This window comes from Diplotaxodon limnothrissa, linkage group LG22 (genome assembly GCF_057381915.1).
Source record: "Diplotaxodon limnothrissa isolate DT_005_m linkage group LG22, D_limnothrissa_male_GT1.1, whole genome shotgun sequence".
NCBI classification, from domain to species: domain Eukaryota; kingdom Metazoa; phylum Chordata; class Actinopteri; order Cichliformes; family Cichlidae; genus Diplotaxodon; species Diplotaxodon limnothrissa.
Genome location: NC_140616.1, coordinates 26,739,256 through 26,759,643, shown reverse-complemented (window position 1 = coordinate 26,759,643; position 20,388 = coordinate 26,739,256). Strand labels below are relative to the sequence as shown.

The following is a 20,388-nucleotide window of genomic DNA, read 5'->3' as shown; positions in this document are numbered from 1 at the left end:
TGGTATCGCTGGCTCTACGTTAGATTGGTTTTCTTACTTATCTGGTAGGATTTTATCTGTTAGAACAAGCAAGTTCGCCTCCAACCCTTTAACCTGTGGGGTTCCACAAGGTTCTGTCTTGGGTTCAATATTATTTTCCTTCTATATGCTTTCTTTATCTGGCATCATTCCTTCGTTGAATGCCATTTTTTATCATTTCTATGGTGAAGACATTCAGCTGTATATGTCTTTTAAGCCTCAGGCGGATAGGTTATCTGCCCTAGCCCACTATTTTCACCCAAGTTAGTAACTGGCTCTCTAGCAATACCTATTGTTACTTGGTGTAATATTTGATATTTCTCTGGGTCTCACTTGTGTGTCTTTTATTAAAGGAACATTTCTATATTGTGATATATGGTCTCCTCAACTGAACTGGAAAAAATTACTCATACATTTGTGTCATTGCGTCTAGATTATTGCAGTGCTGTATTTACTGTGTTGGACAAATCGTCTCTTTTACGCCTCTAAGCTATAGAAAATGCTGCAGCCAGACAATTAAAACATTCTAGCAAGTGAGCTCAAATCACTTCTATTTTCTACTTCTACTTGTTATAATTTTCCCCCGATATATTTTAGTTTTAGAATTCTTGTATTAACATACTAAATGGCCAGGCTTTAGCTTCTTACAAAACAGTACTACCACTTTGTTGACTCTGTGGACTCTCCTAAAAAATTATTTAAAACATTTTTTTAAACAGGCTTCCTGGTGAGAATCTTACAGATTTTTGGGGGGCTATTATGGCTTAAGTGTACTTTTCCAGTATAACTGATTCTCATTCTCGAGTGTCAGCTTCTTTTTAACATGTAAACACAGACTGCGCAACATAGGCTCAAGGCAGTAATGACCTCTGATCTATTGATTCTTATCCTGGAACATGATTTTTCATCTCTCTGGTCTCATGCGTACTGATTTGTGTCCATGTAATTCAGATTTTCTTTTACAGGGCGAGAAAGCTGACATTTGGAGGTCTGAAGGACGGTTTAGTGGTGGGGTTATTCAATTTGCCACTTAACCCAGAGACCCAGGTTTGGATAACACATGTCACACTTCAGTTCAGTCACTTTTTCAATACTTTACGAATTAATGTATTTTTTTCAAGATCTCAATGTATCTTTCCCCTTTTCTGGTCAAAATATGTGCTGATGGTGTGAAATATATTGAATTACATCAGTTACATATTTGTTACAAATTCCTGTTCATGACTAAGAACACATATAAATAAATTTTTACAAAATTCCAAGTCCGATATGTTCTGGCAGATTTTTCCTCCCCTGGTGTTATAGATATAGCTTGAAGCCACCTTGCCTGTAGGGCACACTGACTACCAGATGTCAAGTTCAAGGATTTATTCTCAGCTAAAGCTGTTAAGGCCGAGGTGATACCGACAACATGTCAGCCGTGGTAACCTCTCTTTTAACAACCTTTTATCGCCTCCAGAGACGTTAAGACATTTCAGACATGCAACTGATGCCTGCGCTCAGCCTGATTTCTTTGTCTTGTGCAAAACATGCAACGCAGTCTGTTGAACACTTCATGATTATTCCTTTTCCACACCACACAGTGTTTATACTGTTTCAGTGTCTCAGCCTTTTAGCATTAACCGGGCCCCCCAGCTGCTCGACAATCAAACCACTGATGCCTTTTCTCTTTTTGTACTCCACATATAATAAGTTCGTCTAGGTCTTTCTCAGCCTCGTGGTTGTGTATTTGTCTGTCTTTGCGCTCAACCAAAATCCTCACGCCTTCCCCTTATGTAGCCTGTCGGAGAGCGTTAAGGGCTACAAGAGCAGCGAAACGTAATAACCAGTGAAGCCCTGTGCCCTGTCAGCACGACTCATCCTCCAGAAGGCCTGCACATCAGTCCATAGCAGCCCAGATTAAGTCATGCTCCACAATAAGTCTGACACATGGAGTTGGAGATTATAGCAGCAGACCATTTCCACCATCTACTAATGCAGATCGTCTAAAGCCCGTAGTGGAGTGATCAAACAGCGCACTCTGGTGGTGAAATAAAAAAAAATACTACTTATCTTTTTTTGGTTTGTTTTAATCTGATATTAAAACACATTACAAAGTCAGTATGCAAATACTCTTATCTTTTTAAATTAAATTATTGGAAAAAGCACAAGTCATGAACAGGTTTTTGTTGATGTGAGCTTTAACCAAGAGCTCAAATGAACCCATATCTGCTCCTTAAACTTCAGTTTTGAAAGCTAATAAATAAAATACTACTTGACAAGTGTAAAATACAGGCAAGTCTGACATTGAGTATATTATGTTCTTTTATATCCTCAGTTGAACAATCAGTCCAGTAGCTCACACTATCCAAGATAAGAGTGGAGAAGATTTATCAGGCAGCATGAAACTGATGAGAATACAGTATGTGGATAAATGATACCGCTCCAGTAAGGAGTTCAGTCTGTTTCCTCTGAAGTGTTGAGAGCGAGAGCAGGCATCACTGCCAACATCCTCCTATAGTCCCACGAGGATGTCACACAGTGCAAAAACAAAAACAGTTTGCAAAACTACCACGCAAAACAGAGTGCAATTCCTCCTAGCCTCAGGTAACACCAACACTGTTACTGGTAACGAGTCTGATGAACAGAAGGGACTTGCAGACTGCCGCTGCCCAATCTGACTGATCATCAGCACCTTTTCTAAAGCCGTCCATGTTGACTTTACTGTTACAGTGCTTTCTCCTGACCTCAGGTTGTTCGCAGAGGCTTGAAGTAAAATTATAGTTCATAAAGACATGATCCCATTTGTATACTTTTGGCCATTATTTTCCTTATTATTAGACCCCCAGGGACCATCAGTCCATCAGCAGAAAATTGAATAAATATATTTATAATTCAGGTCATTTTCAAGTAAAACATCCAAGTATTCTCTTATCTTATCTGTCAGGATTTGAAATATTTAACTTTTCTTTTTACTGAGGAAAAACAATGTTTGATGGATATTTTACTGTGCCTGTCTGGTTAATCGGGAAAAAAGAGACATGAAGACATTGTGTGAAACAGTTTGATGTGAACTGGACTGATGGTGTGGAACAGCTCATAAACAAAACATGTGCACCGATTTAAGATCAAAGTATGTGCTGTCCCAAACTCTATGTAGACATTGTAATCAAAGTAAAAGCGGGGATTTCACACAGCATTTGCTTCACTTCAACATCATCTAACACATGCAGGCGTCATGTTTTGCTGTGTGTGTTAAGCTTCTAAATACATTTATCTTTAACTTCATAATTATCACATCAAAAATTTGTGGATTTTAAAGCGTACAAGTTTCTTTGAAGTCACAGTCCCAGTGTTCCCAGATTTCAGTAGCAGTTACTTTGGTGAGTACAGGGTTAAAATAAAAAAAAGAACAGAAATAATGGCCAAAACTATAAATTTTAGAGCCAAGTCATTATATGCTCGAACCTTCAACTGGAAAACAAACATAAGCATTTCATATATTGCAGATCCCTCTTTGCTTCAATAAAAATGAACAAGCTTAGCGGAGCATGTACAAAGACACAAAAAAGGAAAAATGGCTACCCTAAAGCTTGGTTTTAGTCCAAGGCAATTTGTGGATTTGGAAATCCTGTGTATTTACAGTTTGTCGAGTCCGTGATGGCTCAGTCCATGAGTTCATACCTGCTGTGCTGGATAAAGATGGTTGTGTCTTATTTGACCTTGTTTTCTTCCTGAGTGTTTTCTCCTATCACCACTATCTGTACGTGCGACAGGTGTCCGCTAGCATCCAGTTGCACCTCCTGAACCCTTTCAGTGTGTGCCTCCTGCAGCTGGTGCTGAGTCTCCTCCTCCGTCTCTGCCGACATGGTCATCTCCACCCCACTCTGGACCACCATGGTGGCCCCTTCTCTGCCTGACTCCCCGGTCAGCTGGAGCTCCATCACTCCCACTGCCTGCTCCACAGGAGTTGGATTGATCTCAATGACCGTGTGTTCCTGGCTGCCCTCCACTTCCCCCTGCATCACCTCCTGTTGCACTAGCATGGTGCCGTCTACCACTTGGCCTTCTATGGGCACCACCTCTGCACCGCTGGCCTGCTGGCTTAGCTGCACCAGCTCCATGGGGCTCATTACTGTGCCCAGTTGGCTGGAGTCCTGCAAAGCGGTGGTGCCAACCAGTGTCAAACCTGAGGACGGATGCAGGGTGATGGTTTCTGTCTTACCATCTCCAGCCACCATGTAGCGGGTGAAGACCTGCGAGCCGGCAGGGAGTAATGTGACTGTGTTGGAGGACTGGGACAGCGAGGCAATAGGTAGGCCTGCCACGGTGAATGGCTGCCCCACTGAGGACAGAGAGATGGGTGAAAGAACGGTGAATTGCTGAGGCTGCAGAGTGGCTTGCTGGTTTATAGGGGTGGTCAGGAGGGTGGTGGTGGAGGCAGGTCTCTGGAGTCGAGGCCGCTTGGTCGGGCGTTTAGTGGAAGTTTTGTTTTTGGCAGGCTGGGGGCAGGTGAGAAGAGCTCGTACTTGCTGCTGCTTCTTCTGTTCTTCCAGCTGCACCTCCAGGTCTGCAGAGACATGACAGGACTGACAGTGAGGGCTGAGTCAACCACAAGAATGCATTCATTTTCAGCCGGGCAGATTTTTACAAGATTACAACGTGCACGTTCTTATATTGATCTCTAATATCAATATTCGTCAGACAGGCTAGGCATGTATAATCCAGCAAATGTCAAATCTAATTTCACAACAAAAACCCTAACTCAATAAAAACGTCATTCTTCATTTTAAGTATTCAAAAACAGTTTTGAGTAACATGATAGATGTGTGAAATAAAAATATATTCACACGGAAATTTTGACTGTTATGAGTCAAAAGTCATGAACTATCTGTTAGGATTCTGAATTGATTTACGACGTTACGCACCAGAGCTGTTATTTGTTAACTTTGACTGGCAACAGAAAGTATTTAGTGTGAACTTTGTCACATTGGGTGACACAGTGGTGTAGTGGTTAACACTGTTGCCTCACAGCATGAAGGTACTGGGTTCTAATCCACCAGCTAGTCGCGGACTTTCTGTGTGGATGTTCCCTCCATGTCTGCTGGGACTTTGGCTTCCTCACACAGTCCAAAGAGAACATATGGAGTTGGGTTAACTGGTGATTCTAAAGTGACTAATATTAACCAGATATCCAAACCTCTTATGTGTTCTCTGGATCCTTTATACAAACTGTGTCTGCGTCTTTCTGCATTCACGTAATTATTTTTTTTCCTTATTTTCTATGTAGCCAGTTAACTCTCCATCAGTGTTCAGCATAAAAGCAAAGCTTCCATTTGCTTCCCTCTGGGTTCAAGGAGGGCCAACCGAGACCATCACTGTCTTGGTTCAGGCAAATGATAAATCTAATTTAATTTCTATACAGCGATGATCCTACCTTGTTTGTAAAAAAAATAAAAAAATAAAAAATACTAAAACAAATACCCCTAAATTCTCCGTAAACTTGGACCATAATTGACAAATAAAAAATGCCTTGGAGGGAGGTTGGACACAGAGGTAAATAAATAAAAAAATAAGAACCCAAAAATGATATCCAGTCATGGAGGAAGCAAGACTGTACACCATCTGGGAAAATGATCTTGACTGTTATTACCTCGGATGGGAGCAGTGGGAGTCATCACTCTTTTTCATTATCAATATAGTCAGACTCAAAGCACAGCTGCTGTCACTGACCTGTGTCACTGCTCATTTTATCAGAAAAATGTGTAAAGAGAACAGTTATAGTGTGACTGTGGCTGCATTTTATTTTTTAAAATGATATAGTGATAATAATGATGATCTGCAGCACACAACCTTTTAATTATTGCTGGGTAATGGTGTAGTGCAGCGGTCTCCAACCTTTTTTGGGCCACGGACCAGTTTATGCCCGACAATATTTTCACGGACCGGCCTTTAAGGTGTCGCGGATAAATACAACAAAATAAAACTAGTACCGGTACTGAAAAATAGAAGAGTTGTTCATAACACACGTGAAAAGACCCAGGAAAACCGAGTTAACGATAAAAAGGATAACAAAATAACGCTGAAAACCGATAAAAACCCTGAAAACTATACATTTCACACCTGAGCATCAACTCTCGCGGCCCGGCACCAAACGACTCACGGACCGGTACCGGTCCGAGGCCCGGGGGTTGGGGACCGCTGGTGTAGTGCATTTGGGAGCAAAAGCCTCACAATCAGGAACTGAAAGATTGCAAATTAGAACAACTGTCTGAAGAATTTTGCTTAATCAAAGAGTGGAACTCAAGATGGACTGAAACCAAATTTTGATTCTCTATTTTTGTCTTTTTCTTTTAAACCTCATGTCTCTCACCAATAACAAACAAAAGTAACTTGTTTTCCCACATATATGTAACAATAAAGCCATTGACTTTTGGCTTTTTGCCTTTTTGAGGAGTAGACAGGAAAAATGGGGAGCGTGCACATGGGGAGACATGCAGCAAGGGGCTGCAGGTTGGACTCAAACCCAAGCTGCTAGATTTGATGCATGAAACATGCCTAAACAACTATTTACTATGATTGGCATTATCTTGACCTTCAATAGCACTGTCAGGAGCCTTGGAGTCATCTTTGATTGGGTTTTTCTTTAACTGACACATTAAACAGACATCTAGGATTACCTTCACTTATCTCTGCACTATGACAACATCCTGACTCAGAGGGATGCTAGTTCATGCATTTGTTACATAGAGGTTGGACTAGTGTAACTACTGATTATCAGGGTGCTCTAAAAGGTCCCTGAAAAGGCTACAATTCATCCAGGACACCAGCACAAGTGTACCATATGACCACATGTCTTCCAACCAGAAATTACTTCAAGATCATTCTCATTGGCATGTGCAAAGTCCTAAAAGATTGTCCTTAAATATCCCGAAGACCTCACAGTACCAATTTATCCCAGTACAACACTTACACTTCCTAATTTCCAAAAGTAGAATGAAAGGCAGAGCCTTCAGCTGTTAAGCCCCTCCCTGTGGAACCAGCTGCCAGTTTGGATTCAGGAGACAAATTCAATCTTTCGATGGTTTTGAATTTAGCCTCAAACCTCAACTGTCACTTAACCATCACTTAGTTATGCTACTTTGGGCTCAGGCTGCTAGGGGATTTCCTAGGATCCGCTAAGCATGTCTTCTATAAGCTATTCAGGGTCACTCTCTGTGCTCTTTCTTTTTTTTTGCCTTCTTCCTCTCCTCAATCCCCATCAGCAGAAGGCTGCCCCTCCTTTCCCGTTAAAAGAGAAATCTTCCTTCCCACTCTTGCAAAAGTGCTTGCTAACTGAGACTCACATGATTACTGCAGTTTAATTCAATTTCCCTTTACTTTATTACGTAAAGCCATGATTGTTTTTAACAATTGGCTCTATAAAAATGATTTAAATAAAATTCGTATGAATTTAGCGGCTCTATGTGGCAGCTCCTGAAGTAGAGCCTTGTTTGTGTTCTGTACTCACTGGTGAGCATGCTGAGCACCTGCTCCTGACTGGGATCCGTCTGCTGCTTTCTCCTCTCCACAATCTTCTTGACCACATCGAGCAGATCGAAGACCTGGGCGAGGTTACTGAGCACGGCCACCTCTACCAGACAGGAATCTGGGATCAGTGCAGCAAGCAATCAAAAAAAATTACTTGGTCAGTCAGAAAGGAGGAACAGATTCAGCTGTTTGCACAGTAAATCAGTGTGGTATTACTCTAAAAGAAGCTTTTCTAAAAAGCTTTCTGCTGTTGGACAGTCATTTTCAGTTTCCAACAGCAGCTGAATTTGCTCTTTCTTTCCATGCATTTCTTATTCACATAGGTCAGAGTGTGTCCCACACAACGCCTCTGTTTTGGCGATGCAGTTTCCCAGTGCATGTTGGCGTCGTTCTGCACCTGTGTCCTGTAGGCTGGCCGGATCCATGCGCTGCTGCACGCTGTTTAACAGCTCCACAAGCTCCGTGTTGATGTTGGTCACCACTTCACCCAACAAACCCACATCTGCAATGCCCTTCCAAAAGTTCAGTGTGTCCTCTGCAGACAAACAGACAACACAGAGCAATCTTACTCACACACAGTGTTACATATATCCATGCTGTTGGAGATGATTTCCATCTCCGTGCTGTTATTATACTCTTAATCTGTGTTTGGATGTGTGCTCAGTGTTACCAGAGATCTCAGCTGATCCCTTTTTGTCTGCAGACTCCGATGAACTTGAGCTCCAGTCCAACTTCCCGCTCAGGACCTTTGCTCGGTCTTCTGCAGCTGCCCCACCATTACCCAGGATCACCTGACCTGTAACTTGTACAAGACAACAGACATGACTGAGGAGAAGAATTTTAAATGCAATTCTGGATTTAAGAGGGAGCCAAACTTCAGTGTCACATTCCCCCACCACACTTCTTTATCTTTAGTGATCTTTTTTTTGTTGTTGTTAATTTTACCTTATATCCTGCTGGGAAGCTTTCATCATGTCTCACAGTTAATTAGCAGTTTTCTGTATCATATCATTTCTCTGTGTGGGCTGAATAATTATCACCTAAAGCATTAAATGATATGCAGTGTATTAAACACCCAGCAGTAGTTTGCAGGAAATTATAAAAACTTAGAAGATCAAGCCAAACTAAATAAGCAATTTGTCTGCAGACAGACAGATTTTCTTTTTTTAATTATTCTTTCATTCAGCTGCGCTGTCACTGTAAAACATGTCAGTGTTGGATGAAAGCAGGTGAAAATATTGCTTTTCTTCACCACTAAGCTTGTTGAACAGGTGGTTTGATAATACTGCTGTTGGCTCTGTAGCCATGAAGGTAACAGCAATGACAATGTCATCTTCACTGTTGTTGTGTTATCAGATTTTTGTTTAGAAAAGCAGAAGCAGCTTTTGTTGACTCTTATAATAGTTTACATGAGCACAGGTGCACCTAAACACATTGTGCAGTTTGCACACATTTATTTTCAGTCTAGAGAAACGCTTGTATTGTGGAGAGCTCCACCACCAGCATCATCCTCCTGCTTTGTTTTCCATGACACTAAAAAACCTCCACATTCTTTCAGCAAGCTCATATGTTTCTTTTCTGTAAAAACGCAGACCGCATAAAGGACTTTTAAATAAGGGTTTAGAAGTAAACTTGTAACTGTGCCTAGTAGAAACAGTCAGTGGCCCTTATGTTAAACCTATCTTTTGACTGAAAAACACAACAAATATAACAAAATACTCAGTTATGGACTATAACATCACTGCTGTTTAAATGAGCAAATCTGGACTCACTGCACCTTCTAGTCAGTTCAATTCAAATGTATTTATACAGCATGAAATCACAACAACAGTTGCCTCAAGGCGCTTTATATTGTAAGGCACAATAATACACTATATTCAGATTTTTACCTTGAGAGGATGTAGGTGTGGTAAGTCCGGTGCCATCAGGAGGGAAGCGTGTGTTGTTTATTAAAAGGTCAAACTTGGTGCTGCGACATGTGTTAGTGCACAGAGTGCTGTGCTGGTAGAAGTCCAGCTGACCGGAATCCATCATTTTTCTGGAGAACAGAAATGAGGAAATATATAAAAAAGGGGAAAACATGTTTGTTTGACCAGAGATGCTATCATCGTTGTCAAAAACATTTGCATCTTTTAGAAGTGAAGATCCAGTGCAGTGCCTTTCTTTCAGTACACTTATTCTGTTTGGAACTAATAACCACAGGAGCAACTGTGTAAAGTGCAACAACTAAGTCGTGTCTGAGAGTTGCCCACACAGATATCCTGGAGAGAATATTAGAAGAGGTTTACATAAAATGTGCAACAGACTTAAGCAGTGCGTCTGCAATACATGCAATATCTGTATGCATTTAAATCAAGTTTTGCTTACAGCAGTCCTTTCCATACTGGCAGGGCAAAATCCACAGTTGGTGTTCTGTGCAAACCTGTATTCTAGAGTTACTGTGCAGCTGATAGAAGCTTTAGAAGGTGCATGTTTTAAAGCTGCTGCTTTTTAGTGTGACAGTCTCTCTGTCTTTGTGTATCTCTCAAAAGTATTTCCTGGTTGAACGACAACAGTTCAAAAAAAAAAAAAAAAAGGGAGTTTTATGCCCACTGCTTTAAGACACTTCATAAAATGTGTCCCAACTATTTTGTCTCATGCCAAGAACATGAGACAAGAACATGAGACAAGAACATGAAAAATGTTGGTCTTGGTTTAAGTGTGTGCATATTCCTGCATTTATTTCCACTTTCTTATTTTAACATTGCTGCAGGGCTATTCCACATGTTAATTTAATGCTGTGTTTTAGTGCTGATTGTTGCCAGTTTTGCTGGACTGCATTATTTCACTGATCTACAGCCAAAACAGTTGTAAAACAACAAGCACTGCGAGAGCACAACCCTCTACCAAGGCAGCTCACTCTCTGTATTTACTTAATATAATGAAATCTTATTTTGGTATTATTTCGAATGTGTAGCTTTCATTTCATTGTTTAGTAAATTTATTTAAATGTTCAATAAAAAAACCCAAATAAAAAAAAAAGGTTTTGATCACAAGTTTATCCCCCCCCCCAAAAAAAAAAACAAACAAAACAAAACAATACTCAACAAGGAATATTATACACATGTTTTATATTTCAGTGGTTATCTAACCTGTTACTGTAATGTTATAATAAAATAATGTGTTTTATATCATATATTTATATTTCCTATATACATACATCTTGTCAGTACACACAGTGGCAGTAAGAATGAGTTTAAATAGCTCTATGTAGTGTAACTATCACTTTGACCTTCAGATTAACATTTTGCTCTTGAACCAGAGGCGAAAGGTCAAATGTAAAATCATATTTTAAATCCTTATAAATGACATATTTACTGTCATATACACTTCAGCGTCTGGCACGTGTTACTTTAGCCTAAGCTGTTGTTGTGATGAAGGTAGAAACATTTATCTGGATTGTTTCTGCTCTCCTCCGGTACATGAGGAAAAATATCTTCACTCCTAAATGTTTAAGACGTTCTTCAGAGTTAGCCTTCTCACATGCAGCAAATAATGTACAGCTTTAGCTTTGGACATCTGCCATTTCTGGAACCAAGGTTGAGACAAATAGTTCGTTTGGATCAGAAAACAACAGGTCCCCTGAAATGTGTACAGGGCTTAAAGTAAGGGTAATTTCTTTATGGATGTCTATTTTGGGATTATTTTTAGTAAACAATTTATTATTAACTATATTATAGAAGCTATATTACTTCTCAAACACTTCAAACCTAGAAAAAAAAAAAGAATCTGTTGGCTCACAGCTTTCTTGCTTTTGAGACTTAGGATCACCCAGTGCTACTACCTTCTGGCTCTGACTGCCTGCAGTGCGTCCACATGACAGGAGATGCTGTGCCATTGCCAGTAACCATATAAGAGTCACTGGTCAGAAGGAGACACTGTTGCATCTATGTAAAGCTGCAGTTTTTTTTTTTGGATAGTCAAAATCCTCTGCTTCTCCTGTGCTTTTAATTAGAGGCGCATATACAGATGTTCTACCCAGTAAAGAGAATCTTAACCCTGCACATTGTTGGTGACAGACTAGTAACCTTTAGACTGCAAGAGAGATTGAAAATAGCTGTGACACAATTCATCAATTTGAAATAGAAAACTCAATGTGAAAAAACCCCACTTTGCTCATTCTTTCACTGCTAGAAACCAACAACTAATTTTATCCAAGTCCAGACACAAATGTCAAAGGCATGAAAATGATTCAATATCTGTCAAACTGAGTTGATCACTACACAAGATGTAAAGCATAGATGAAATATTGTTGTCAAATGATGTCAAATAAATCCAAGAAACTGAAAAGTGTGTATAATAACGCAAACTGTATTATTTGCAGTGCAGTCTTCCAAAAGCCATGTGATCACTGAAGCAATATACGGCTAAGTCACAGCACACACAGAGGGTTTTTTACATTAATAAAATAAGTCTACTTTACTCATCCAAACGGTAGTGTATCCCTGAAACTAAATAATTATCCATGAATTTATCTGCAAGACACAATGATCACAGTCAGGTTTTCCACTACAGGCAACATACATTTCATTGTAATACTGATTAGCGCAGCTTAAACGTGATATAGAAAAATCTATTTCGACCAGTCAAAGAGACAGGAAGGCCCGTGGTTTATCGTTATCATCTCACTCACACTCAGAAGTGAGGCAACAGTGGCTTGTTAGTTTCCTGTCACAGAGCCACAGAAGAACATTTGAATATTTATTCTAGATGGATGAGTCACATCTCAGCTCATTACCATGTGGTGCAGCACAACCAACCAGCACTTGCTCATCTAAGGGCCATAGAATGTCAGTGTTCTGTCTCAAAAATAAATCCCCTCACCTCAGCATGACTCCCCCCATCCTGATGGCTCTCTTCCAGTCTTTCAGAGTAGCTTTTCCAGAAATGTGCACAAACTGCTTGGGACTGATCAACTGGTCTTCATACTAGTGGAGAGATTGCCAGTTTAGTAAATATGTTCAATAAGTGCAATGATGAAACAACAGAAATAACTAAAAGCAACACATTACAGTATCATATGTCTTGTCTTTGGCCTTTAATATGAAAATGTAATAGATATGCTGTGGTTCTAGAATCATGGTAGACTTCTAACCATGAGCAATTGTAGCAGGTGGAATAGCGAAATATTTTTTTACTGTGTTATATCAGGAGAAAAAAATATAAAATATGCATAAGTTTTCTCAACTTTAAATAATAATTTTCATGTGATGTACTGAATTCTGTTTTTTCAGTGCTACACTTCCTATTTAATGGAAGTGTATGCTCGATGCTCACAAGACAACAAAGAATTTCATGTGGATCAGAAGATTGAATGGACTTAGTAGTTCATTACAAATACAGTCTGACCTATGTAATTCAACTCATAACACTGCGATCAAAAAATGAGCATTGTTGTGAAAGCATGAACGAGAACATTTATCTCATAACTGCTCGGTCGTTTCATCCATGTCTGCTTGGAGCATGGTTATTTGAAACCTGCTACTTGCAGTGAGAAGAAATGAACTGGATGACTCTGTAGATATAGTGGGACACTTGTCAGTGCTACATGTTTATTTCCTGCTCAGAGTCTATTGAATGACCTAGTTGTCACGTTGCTATATTTGGCAATGTTTTAATGACTTGTCATTTTACTCCATGTGAGCCAAAAGAAAAAAAGGGATACTAACCTTCACACATTTCACATTGATTCCTGGGCACACAAACTTTTTCACTAGCAACACAGCTTTACAGTCACCACACGTTATAGGGCAGCCAATTTCAACGTCGTCTCCCTCAGTTTGCTCTACAGGGAATAAATGTATGCAACATTTACCAACAAGCTTTATGTAATGCAATCTGCAAAACTCATGGATCGTTACATCCCTCAAGTTGTCTGAATCATTGTGACAACTAGGGCTGGGACATATCATACCGTTCACGGTAACACCGGTATAATGTTGGGCAACGATAAGAAAATGAAATATCGCAATAGAATATGGGTAAAACGCGCATGTGCAGTGATTTTGTTTTCATACGCACATGGAGGAAAAAGCAGAATGAGGAGGGCGAAAGCGGATCGTTGAAGGAAATGAACCAGAATTTGTTTGTAAAAATGCTGCAACTTCAGTGGTGTGGAACAGGTTTAGCTTTCGTCCGTCAGATACACAACAAAGCACTATTTTTGGTACAGCATGCTAGCGGGCCGTCGTTATTACCGTGTTTGTTGGAAAATACGGTACACTTGAAATCAATCCTTTGATTTTTCTGAAAATCGACAGTTCCCCTTATTATCCTGTGTGCCTTATGTATGAATTCTGGTTGTGTTTACTGACCTCGAAACGATTTTATGTCGTACACGACGCTCGAAAATCTGTCAAATGTTTTAGTACGACTTTGCTAAGCTACGAACCCGCACCGCTTGATGGATTGTCGGAGCATTACAGCTATTGTAGGCAGGCGCCTCGCGGAGTGATACGTACTGTGCTTCAACATAATATTACCGTATTGTGTGTGTATAACCTCTTTTTAAGTGTTGTGGATATTATACATGGTTATGCTGAGGATATGTCAGCCAATTTCCACTGGAAATGTCTTTTGGTTAAACTGTCAGCAAGGAATTTGCACTGTTACGTCTTTATATAACTTTAATGCACATAAAAACAGCTGCTTGTTTATGTGAAAATACAGTGATGTTTTTTTTTTGCACTAATAAAGTTGTGGAGTTGTAAAGTATTTTGTCTAGTGTCAATTATATCGTCAGTTATATCGTTATCGCAAATTTTCAAATGTATATTGTGATAAATATTTTTGGTCACATCTCCCTGCTCTAGTGACAACCACTTACCTGAATGAGATTCAACAGCCATGACAGCCGCATCTGTTTCAGCAGACTCGTCTCTGAAAGGATAGATAGTTGGGACATTTTCTCCTGGTACAGCAGAGTAAGCATGGGAAATGACTGACCATCTGGAATCTCTGTAGCTCTGATTGTGGTGTTATACAACTTTGAAGTGAATTGTAGTTTCTCAGTACATACCCAGTGGTGATTGGCTGGAGCTGGAGGATGACCTGAGTCTTATTAGGGTCATCGGGGTCACCTTCACCACTGTCGTCCTTTACCATCACCACTTCCCCCATAGGTACAGTGACCTCATCAGTGGTCGCCATCACACTCATTGAAGTAGACTAGAGGGAGGGGGCCACTTCTGTGCAACAGCTACCTAGGGGTTTGTTCATCTGAAAAGCCATAAATATATTAAAAAGAAAGGCAGATGATGGTTATAAAAGGCTGTACATTTTTCTGATTGTTTGCATTTCAGTTCAAACTGAAATTAAGAAAAAAATGCTTCACCTACAAATAGCTGAATATCTGAGCCCTTAACTCATCTTTAAAAGCCCACCATAGGTATTATTAGTTAACTTCTGCTAGCTAACATTGGGTGAGCTAACTGACTTGTATAACATTATAAGAAAGAGACATGACACTCCAAAAATACTAAGATGCAATTTATAGCAGAATTCCAAAAAAAGCTCAAAGAGGGTGGGAGCAAAATAACCTCAAGGGGATAAAATATTTTAAAGCTTTTTTTGAGCTAAAGTCAGAAAACTTTGATAACCCATCTTGAAGTATCTCTAGGCATCCCAAGATGACTGATGAGTTAGCGAACTTTGTCCTCAAAGGACAAAGAAAAAGCCTGAATATTTAGTGAGCCTCTGCACTGATTACATTCAATTCATTGAGGCGTTCCAGCTGAGATAAGAATGTAAGTGCACACGTGCCTACAAATAAAGACTAGTTATGTGACATTTATTGGCATCAGCTGGATTTACTCAGATTTAGTCAGCTGTATTGGCTAAAACAGCAGAAGTTGTACCTGAAGATTTGGACTACCTTTATTTATTTTGACAGGAACTGTGGGGCCTTCATTGTTCTTTCCATAAAACTTTACCACTGTGCTTGGAGAACAGGAAACGCCTGATGAAGTTTGACCCAACTAAAAAGATTTTCTTAGTTACTACAATCGACTTCTTTACTGTGGCTGACTACTGTGTAAGGCCAGATCCTAATAAGCTTTTGTCAGTCATCACTTTCAGCTGTGTTTTTGTATTGTAGTGGCTTAGATAAAAGAAATCCTGGTAAGTTTCAAATATTTATTAGAGATGGACTGATCCGATATTACGTATCGGTCCGATACTGACCTAAATTACTGGATCGGATATCGGAGAGAAATAAAAAATGTAATCCGATCCACTCAAAAGCACCTCACAAAACCTGCGACATAGCGTAACCCAGCTCATAACCTTAGCACGTCGGAGGAGTATGCGTTGTGATAGAGCGGCTATGGCATGCGAGACCTGTCGGTGGTCTGGCTGAGGATTTGGAGCCTCGCTACCAAACCGGAATTTAATCTCCGAGAAAGTTATCCCAGATGAGTAAAGCATGTGTGTAAGTTCATCTCTGAATGTTTGTGAAGCATTCCCAGCGAATGCTGGGAGCGACTGCCTCTCATTCTCTCCCTCTCCTGCTGCTACTTCAATCATGAAACTGATCAATGATCAGCTGATCGGCTTTTCTGTCGCGAGTCCGTCTCTCTTGTTAGTGTATCGCCCACTTTGCGCCACAAAGACAAGCTGTTGTTAGAATTTATTTAATATTACTTTCTACACCAGGATCCTTTTCTACGTAGCTGACGGCTGGTAACTGTGCAGGGGCGGGTCTAGCAAAGTTTTGCCAGGGGGGCCAGGTAGGGCATTAACAGGGAAAAGGAGGGCACAAAGACATACTTTTCTTTCTTATTGTCATGTCTAGCTTTTAATAAATAATTATCTGAATCTTACAACCAAAGTTTTCATCTGATGTAAAATGTATAGAAATCCATTATTAACTATAAAGTCAAATTTATAACCTACTAAGCTATAGTACTTTTTCCTTTGGGAAGGTACCATCTGTGCAGTCTGCAATTCTGCTGAAGGAGGATGTTGAATCTATTTAATTATTATAGAAAAATTATTGATTTCTGTGCGTTTTCTTTTACATGTGCATTAAATTAGAGTTGATTATATCAATTAAGCATTATAGGGCAGAGGGTGGGGGGTGGTTCCCTATTTTTTTTTTCCTTTTTTGTTCGGAGTTGGCAACCTTATTAGTTAGGTTGCTTAATATTTCCACTAAGTACTCTTTAAAATACCAGAATAGGGAGGATGGTGTGGGTTTAAGTTTATTAGATTGATCAGTATTGCTGATCTATGACATATTTGGGGTACAGTGTATTTTTTGCATACAGGTATAACAGAATAGCTTTAGTTTTGTTTTGTTTTTTTAAACTTGAGTATGAACTTATACAAAATGCAACAAGATATTTAAAAAAAACATTTTATTGATTATAAAATATGCTATATCGGATTTATATCGGGATCGCAGATATCCAAATTTAGGGTATAGTATCGGACATAAAAAAAAGTGGTATCGTGCCATCTCTAATATTTCTGCAGCTATATACAAGCTGATTAAAAAATAAACAACAAAAACAACCTAACACTATTTGTTTCACCCTGTATATATTATCCAGAAAATTGTAGCCTGCTTCAAAATCTGACAATTGTGCCCCAAGGAATACTCATAAGATGAGTAATGTGAAATTTTCAAATCCTGTTATTATTATTATTAATAACTCTTTGTTTAAATGTAAATATTTGATGCAATTTAAAAACTAAATTACACAAAACTACTCGTTTCCTTTTACTTCATTGTTAGTGACTTCTTAGAGACCACTTCTTGAAGGAGAGCTCCTGGCTTCATGGCCCACTCTTTGCGAAACTCTGCTATTGACATTAGTTGAACTCATGTTACTTTAAATTGGATTGGAAAAATATCTGCCAAGATTAAAATATAAATCTTATTTCAATGTTGAGGTGCTGTTTCCAAGTAAGGTGAGCTTAGCTAATTCAAACCAAAGAATGCCGCGTTTTGTAAATGGCCTGACTGGTCCACTTGTTTGAGACTAATATTAACTGGATTAATATAAGTCATTTTTACGTAACGGTTTGCTAGTGTGCACGTAAGGGTTACACGCGAGATTATATAGGCTAGTAAATTTTCAGAAGCTGTGTTTTGCCGAAATGTGAAACCACGATAGCCAGAAAAGCAAGCTTTTATTTTTTTAAACGGATACATTTTCTTAGTAGAATACAGCAAGAGTGGGTTTTTCCCACGCGCATTAGGCATTAGAAACCGCAGTTTTACGTGTTTTGGGGGCTACTAACCAACAAGTGGCTACAAAACCATTCGCAGCTCAATTAAAACTACACCTTTACGTTTTGCTGCAGATAAATTACTTTTACTAAGTTGGCTTGGTTATCGCTACCGCTGTAGCCAGCTGACTACTTTTCGCTGTCGGAGCTCCTCAGACCAGGCTCGACGGTAGCCATTACGGCTAACACAAGGGCGTAACTTGATGTGTGGGAATCCAAACAATAGCGTGAACTCCACTGCCCGAGACGGGTAAAGCTTTGCATTTACAGTGTGACGGCTACGTGCCGCTTGTCTATGAACCGTACGTCCCTTCGTAACTCTGCATTTTAACTCTCCGCTCCCCCTCAAAATGACGTCTCCCTGTGCGGCGGCACGTACAGCAAACAACGGCACGGCGACGGCGTTGCCCCTCCATTCAGTTCGAGCCTGGCTGACTGAACCCCCTCCGCAATGTACCCAAACCACCCCGCTAAAACTACAGCTTGTGTGGCGAGAGCGGTCGCTATTTTACAGTTGTGTATATTTAAAAACACAGTAAAAAAAATAGCTCGTTCTTACCGTTTTAAGAAGCCAAACGCATCCCTAGATAGAGGAGAGCTGCGGAGCATGCGCACTCAGTAGCTATAGTTCGACTTCCTGCTGAACAGCGCTCGCCCTGTTTTCACTCTCGTGTAAACCCTGTGTAAACCGCAGGTTTTTAACCACCACTGTGACTCCTTATTAGCGAACCTATATATGCAGGCGAGAATAAGTGGGTATTACCTTGATATATGTTTTATCTGGTCATATCTCAAAGAATTGTATGTTAATTTATGACAGTGTGTACTCTACATAGATCATTTTGGCACTATTATACTTGCATTAAACTTAAGAAGACAAATGCTTATTTCTGCAACGCAGGAGTTATGTGTATTCCGACATGGCTGGTCTTTTTGTTGACAATAGAAATTAGGGCGCCAAGATATGTGATCATCGGCAGCCCAAGAAGTAAAAATTATGCTTCCGAAATCTCTTGATGGCGATTCCGCAAGAGAAGTGGAGACCCCACCTCTCCTGTGCCAAGCATGGCAGAAGCCCTTTTTACCATGTACGCCGGACATCCTGCAAGCTGACCAGAGGTAACCTGTTCTTCACTCAGGGTTCATGATGTATAAACCTCAAGTCGGCACAGAAAAGTTTCACAATATTTTGTATAACTAAATACGGCAAATCAACCCTTTATCTTTCATTTATATATTTATATAGTCAACGGGAATAAAAACTTGACCGTATTTGGCTATTTAGTTTTGGACACCGAAAAGCATGATGGGTAAAGAGGGCGGGGCAATTGACATTGAATGCTGCCATTGGATGCTACATGCACTCGAATTAATGTTGCATTCAGGCAATGTGGGAAAGTCGATTACATGGTTACAATCGTAATCGTGAGATTCTGTGAGATTCTTTAAGAGCGATTACAGAATCTTGATAGTTTTTCGACCTCTCCCTGAGCCTTACATAGATTACCGAATTTAATTGAAAAATAAAACTTTGTTATATTTAATTTTATTATATACTGTTTACGCTGAATTAAAAGTGAATTACACATCAATAGAAAGATCATAATACTGTGGTGTGTGTGTGCGGTGTTCGTGTTCTCTGTTGCTCAGATTCCCAGGCGCAACTTGAGGACATTTACTAAGTTATCTGAATAGTAGCATATACGATCATATACATTTAAGTATTGCAATGATCTTTTATGATGTTCTCATAGCTGAAGAAAATCAGTAATATTCTAAAGCTAACCTAGTGTAATACAGGTCCTAATTCTTGGTTTGGATCGGCCTCACCAACAACATTTGTCCAAATTTTTACCTAACTACCATAAATCAATCAAATCCAGGCAACGATTATGTTTCTTAAATCTGTCAGAAGAGGGCGCCAAATCTTTGTTAAGAAGACCATCCAGTCCAAACAATATTCAACGTACATCTATTTATTCATTTAATAACCAATATCCCTTATACATAACATAAAAATAAATAACATTTATTCAGTAATACTGTGGAACATGACCATCGGGGGATCAGAAGCTGTACTGTTGATGTTACATGGTAGAGAAACCCTACCTGTGATTATTTTGATCAGTTCACTGGATATGACACTATTAATTACATGGGTGATTTGTTTCTTTTTTCTTTCTTTTTTTAAATGTTCTTATTTGTTTTCTTTCTAAGACTGATGAGAGATAATTGGTATCAATAGCTGCTTTTCCACAACAGGAACAACAGTGACTATGACCTTTGGATGGACTCGCTATGCTGTCAAAGTAAGGAAAAGGGAAGAATTATTTGACCGACCAAAAAGTCCATACACAGAGGCATGTAAAAAGCTTTGGTAGTACTTTTCAAAGTTTCAGTGGGCTACAAGGGGGTCGGGCTTTTAGAGCAGGACATTTCTGATTGGTTAAATAGAATATTTGGAGCATATCATGCTGTTAATCACCTCTGGCTCCTCTTGGCAATAGATGTTTGTTTATTATGTTCCACGGAAATAGTTGGTTACAGATTCTAAAGCCCAGTTTGAGGGACGAGAGAGAGAAAGCAGCA

The 20,388-nt window shown here is 39.6% G+C and overlaps 1 protein-coding gene and 1 non-coding gene across 3 annotated transcripts; both read right to left on the bottom strand.

The window, feature by feature from the left end:
• Window positions 1-2,323: 2,323 nt before the first annotated feature.
• gmeb1 (glucocorticoid modulatory element binding protein 1) lies at window positions 2,324-18,398 on the bottom strand. 2 transcript variants are annotated; one of them, XM_085346308.1, is made up of 10 exons: window positions 18,359-18,398; window positions 14,585-14,784; window positions 14,393-14,445; window positions 13,236-13,351; window positions 12,391-12,494; window positions 9,417-9,565; window positions 8,198-8,329; window positions 7,925-8,062; window positions 7,508-7,645; window positions 2,324-4,567 (listed from the first exon to the last, which is right to left on the bottom strand). In XM_085346308.1, the coding sequence occupies exons 2-10, from the start codon at window positions 14,722-14,724 to the stop codon at window positions 3,711-3,713; spliced, it is 1,827 nt and encodes a 608-aa protein (XP_085202434.1). In that variant the 5' UTR covers window positions 14,725-14,784; window positions 18,359-18,398; the 3' UTR covers window positions 2,324-3,710. The 2 variants fall into 2 exon arrangements, with proteins under 2 accessions (XP_085202434.1, XP_085202435.1); XM_085346309.1 differs by having other exon boundaries at window positions 8,198-8,323.
• Window positions 18,399-18,749: 351 nt separating this feature from the next.
• LOC146610071 (U11 spliceosomal RNA) lies at window positions 18,750-18,882 on the bottom strand. The gene has a single exon (XR_014905104.1). It is a non-coding gene; the product is annotated as a U11 spliceosomal RNA (small nuclear RNA).
• Window positions 18,883-20,388: the final 1,506 nt, after the last annotated feature.

Excerpts from the sequence above, each read along its gene's own strand:
- gmeb1 (XM_085346308.1), bottom strand. The coding sequence starts at position 14,724 with ATGAGTGTGATGGCGACCACTGATGAGGTCACTGTACCTATGGGGGAA. Across the intron at positions 13,352-14,392 it reads GGCTGTTGAATCTCATTCAG|AGCAAACTGAGGGAGACGAC; the intron begins GTAAGTGGTTGT and ends TATTCCCTGTAG. Across the intron at positions 8,063-8,197 it reads GGGATCAGCTGAGATCTCTG|AGGACACACTGAACTTTTGG; the intron begins GTAACACTGAGC and ends GTTTGTCTGCAG.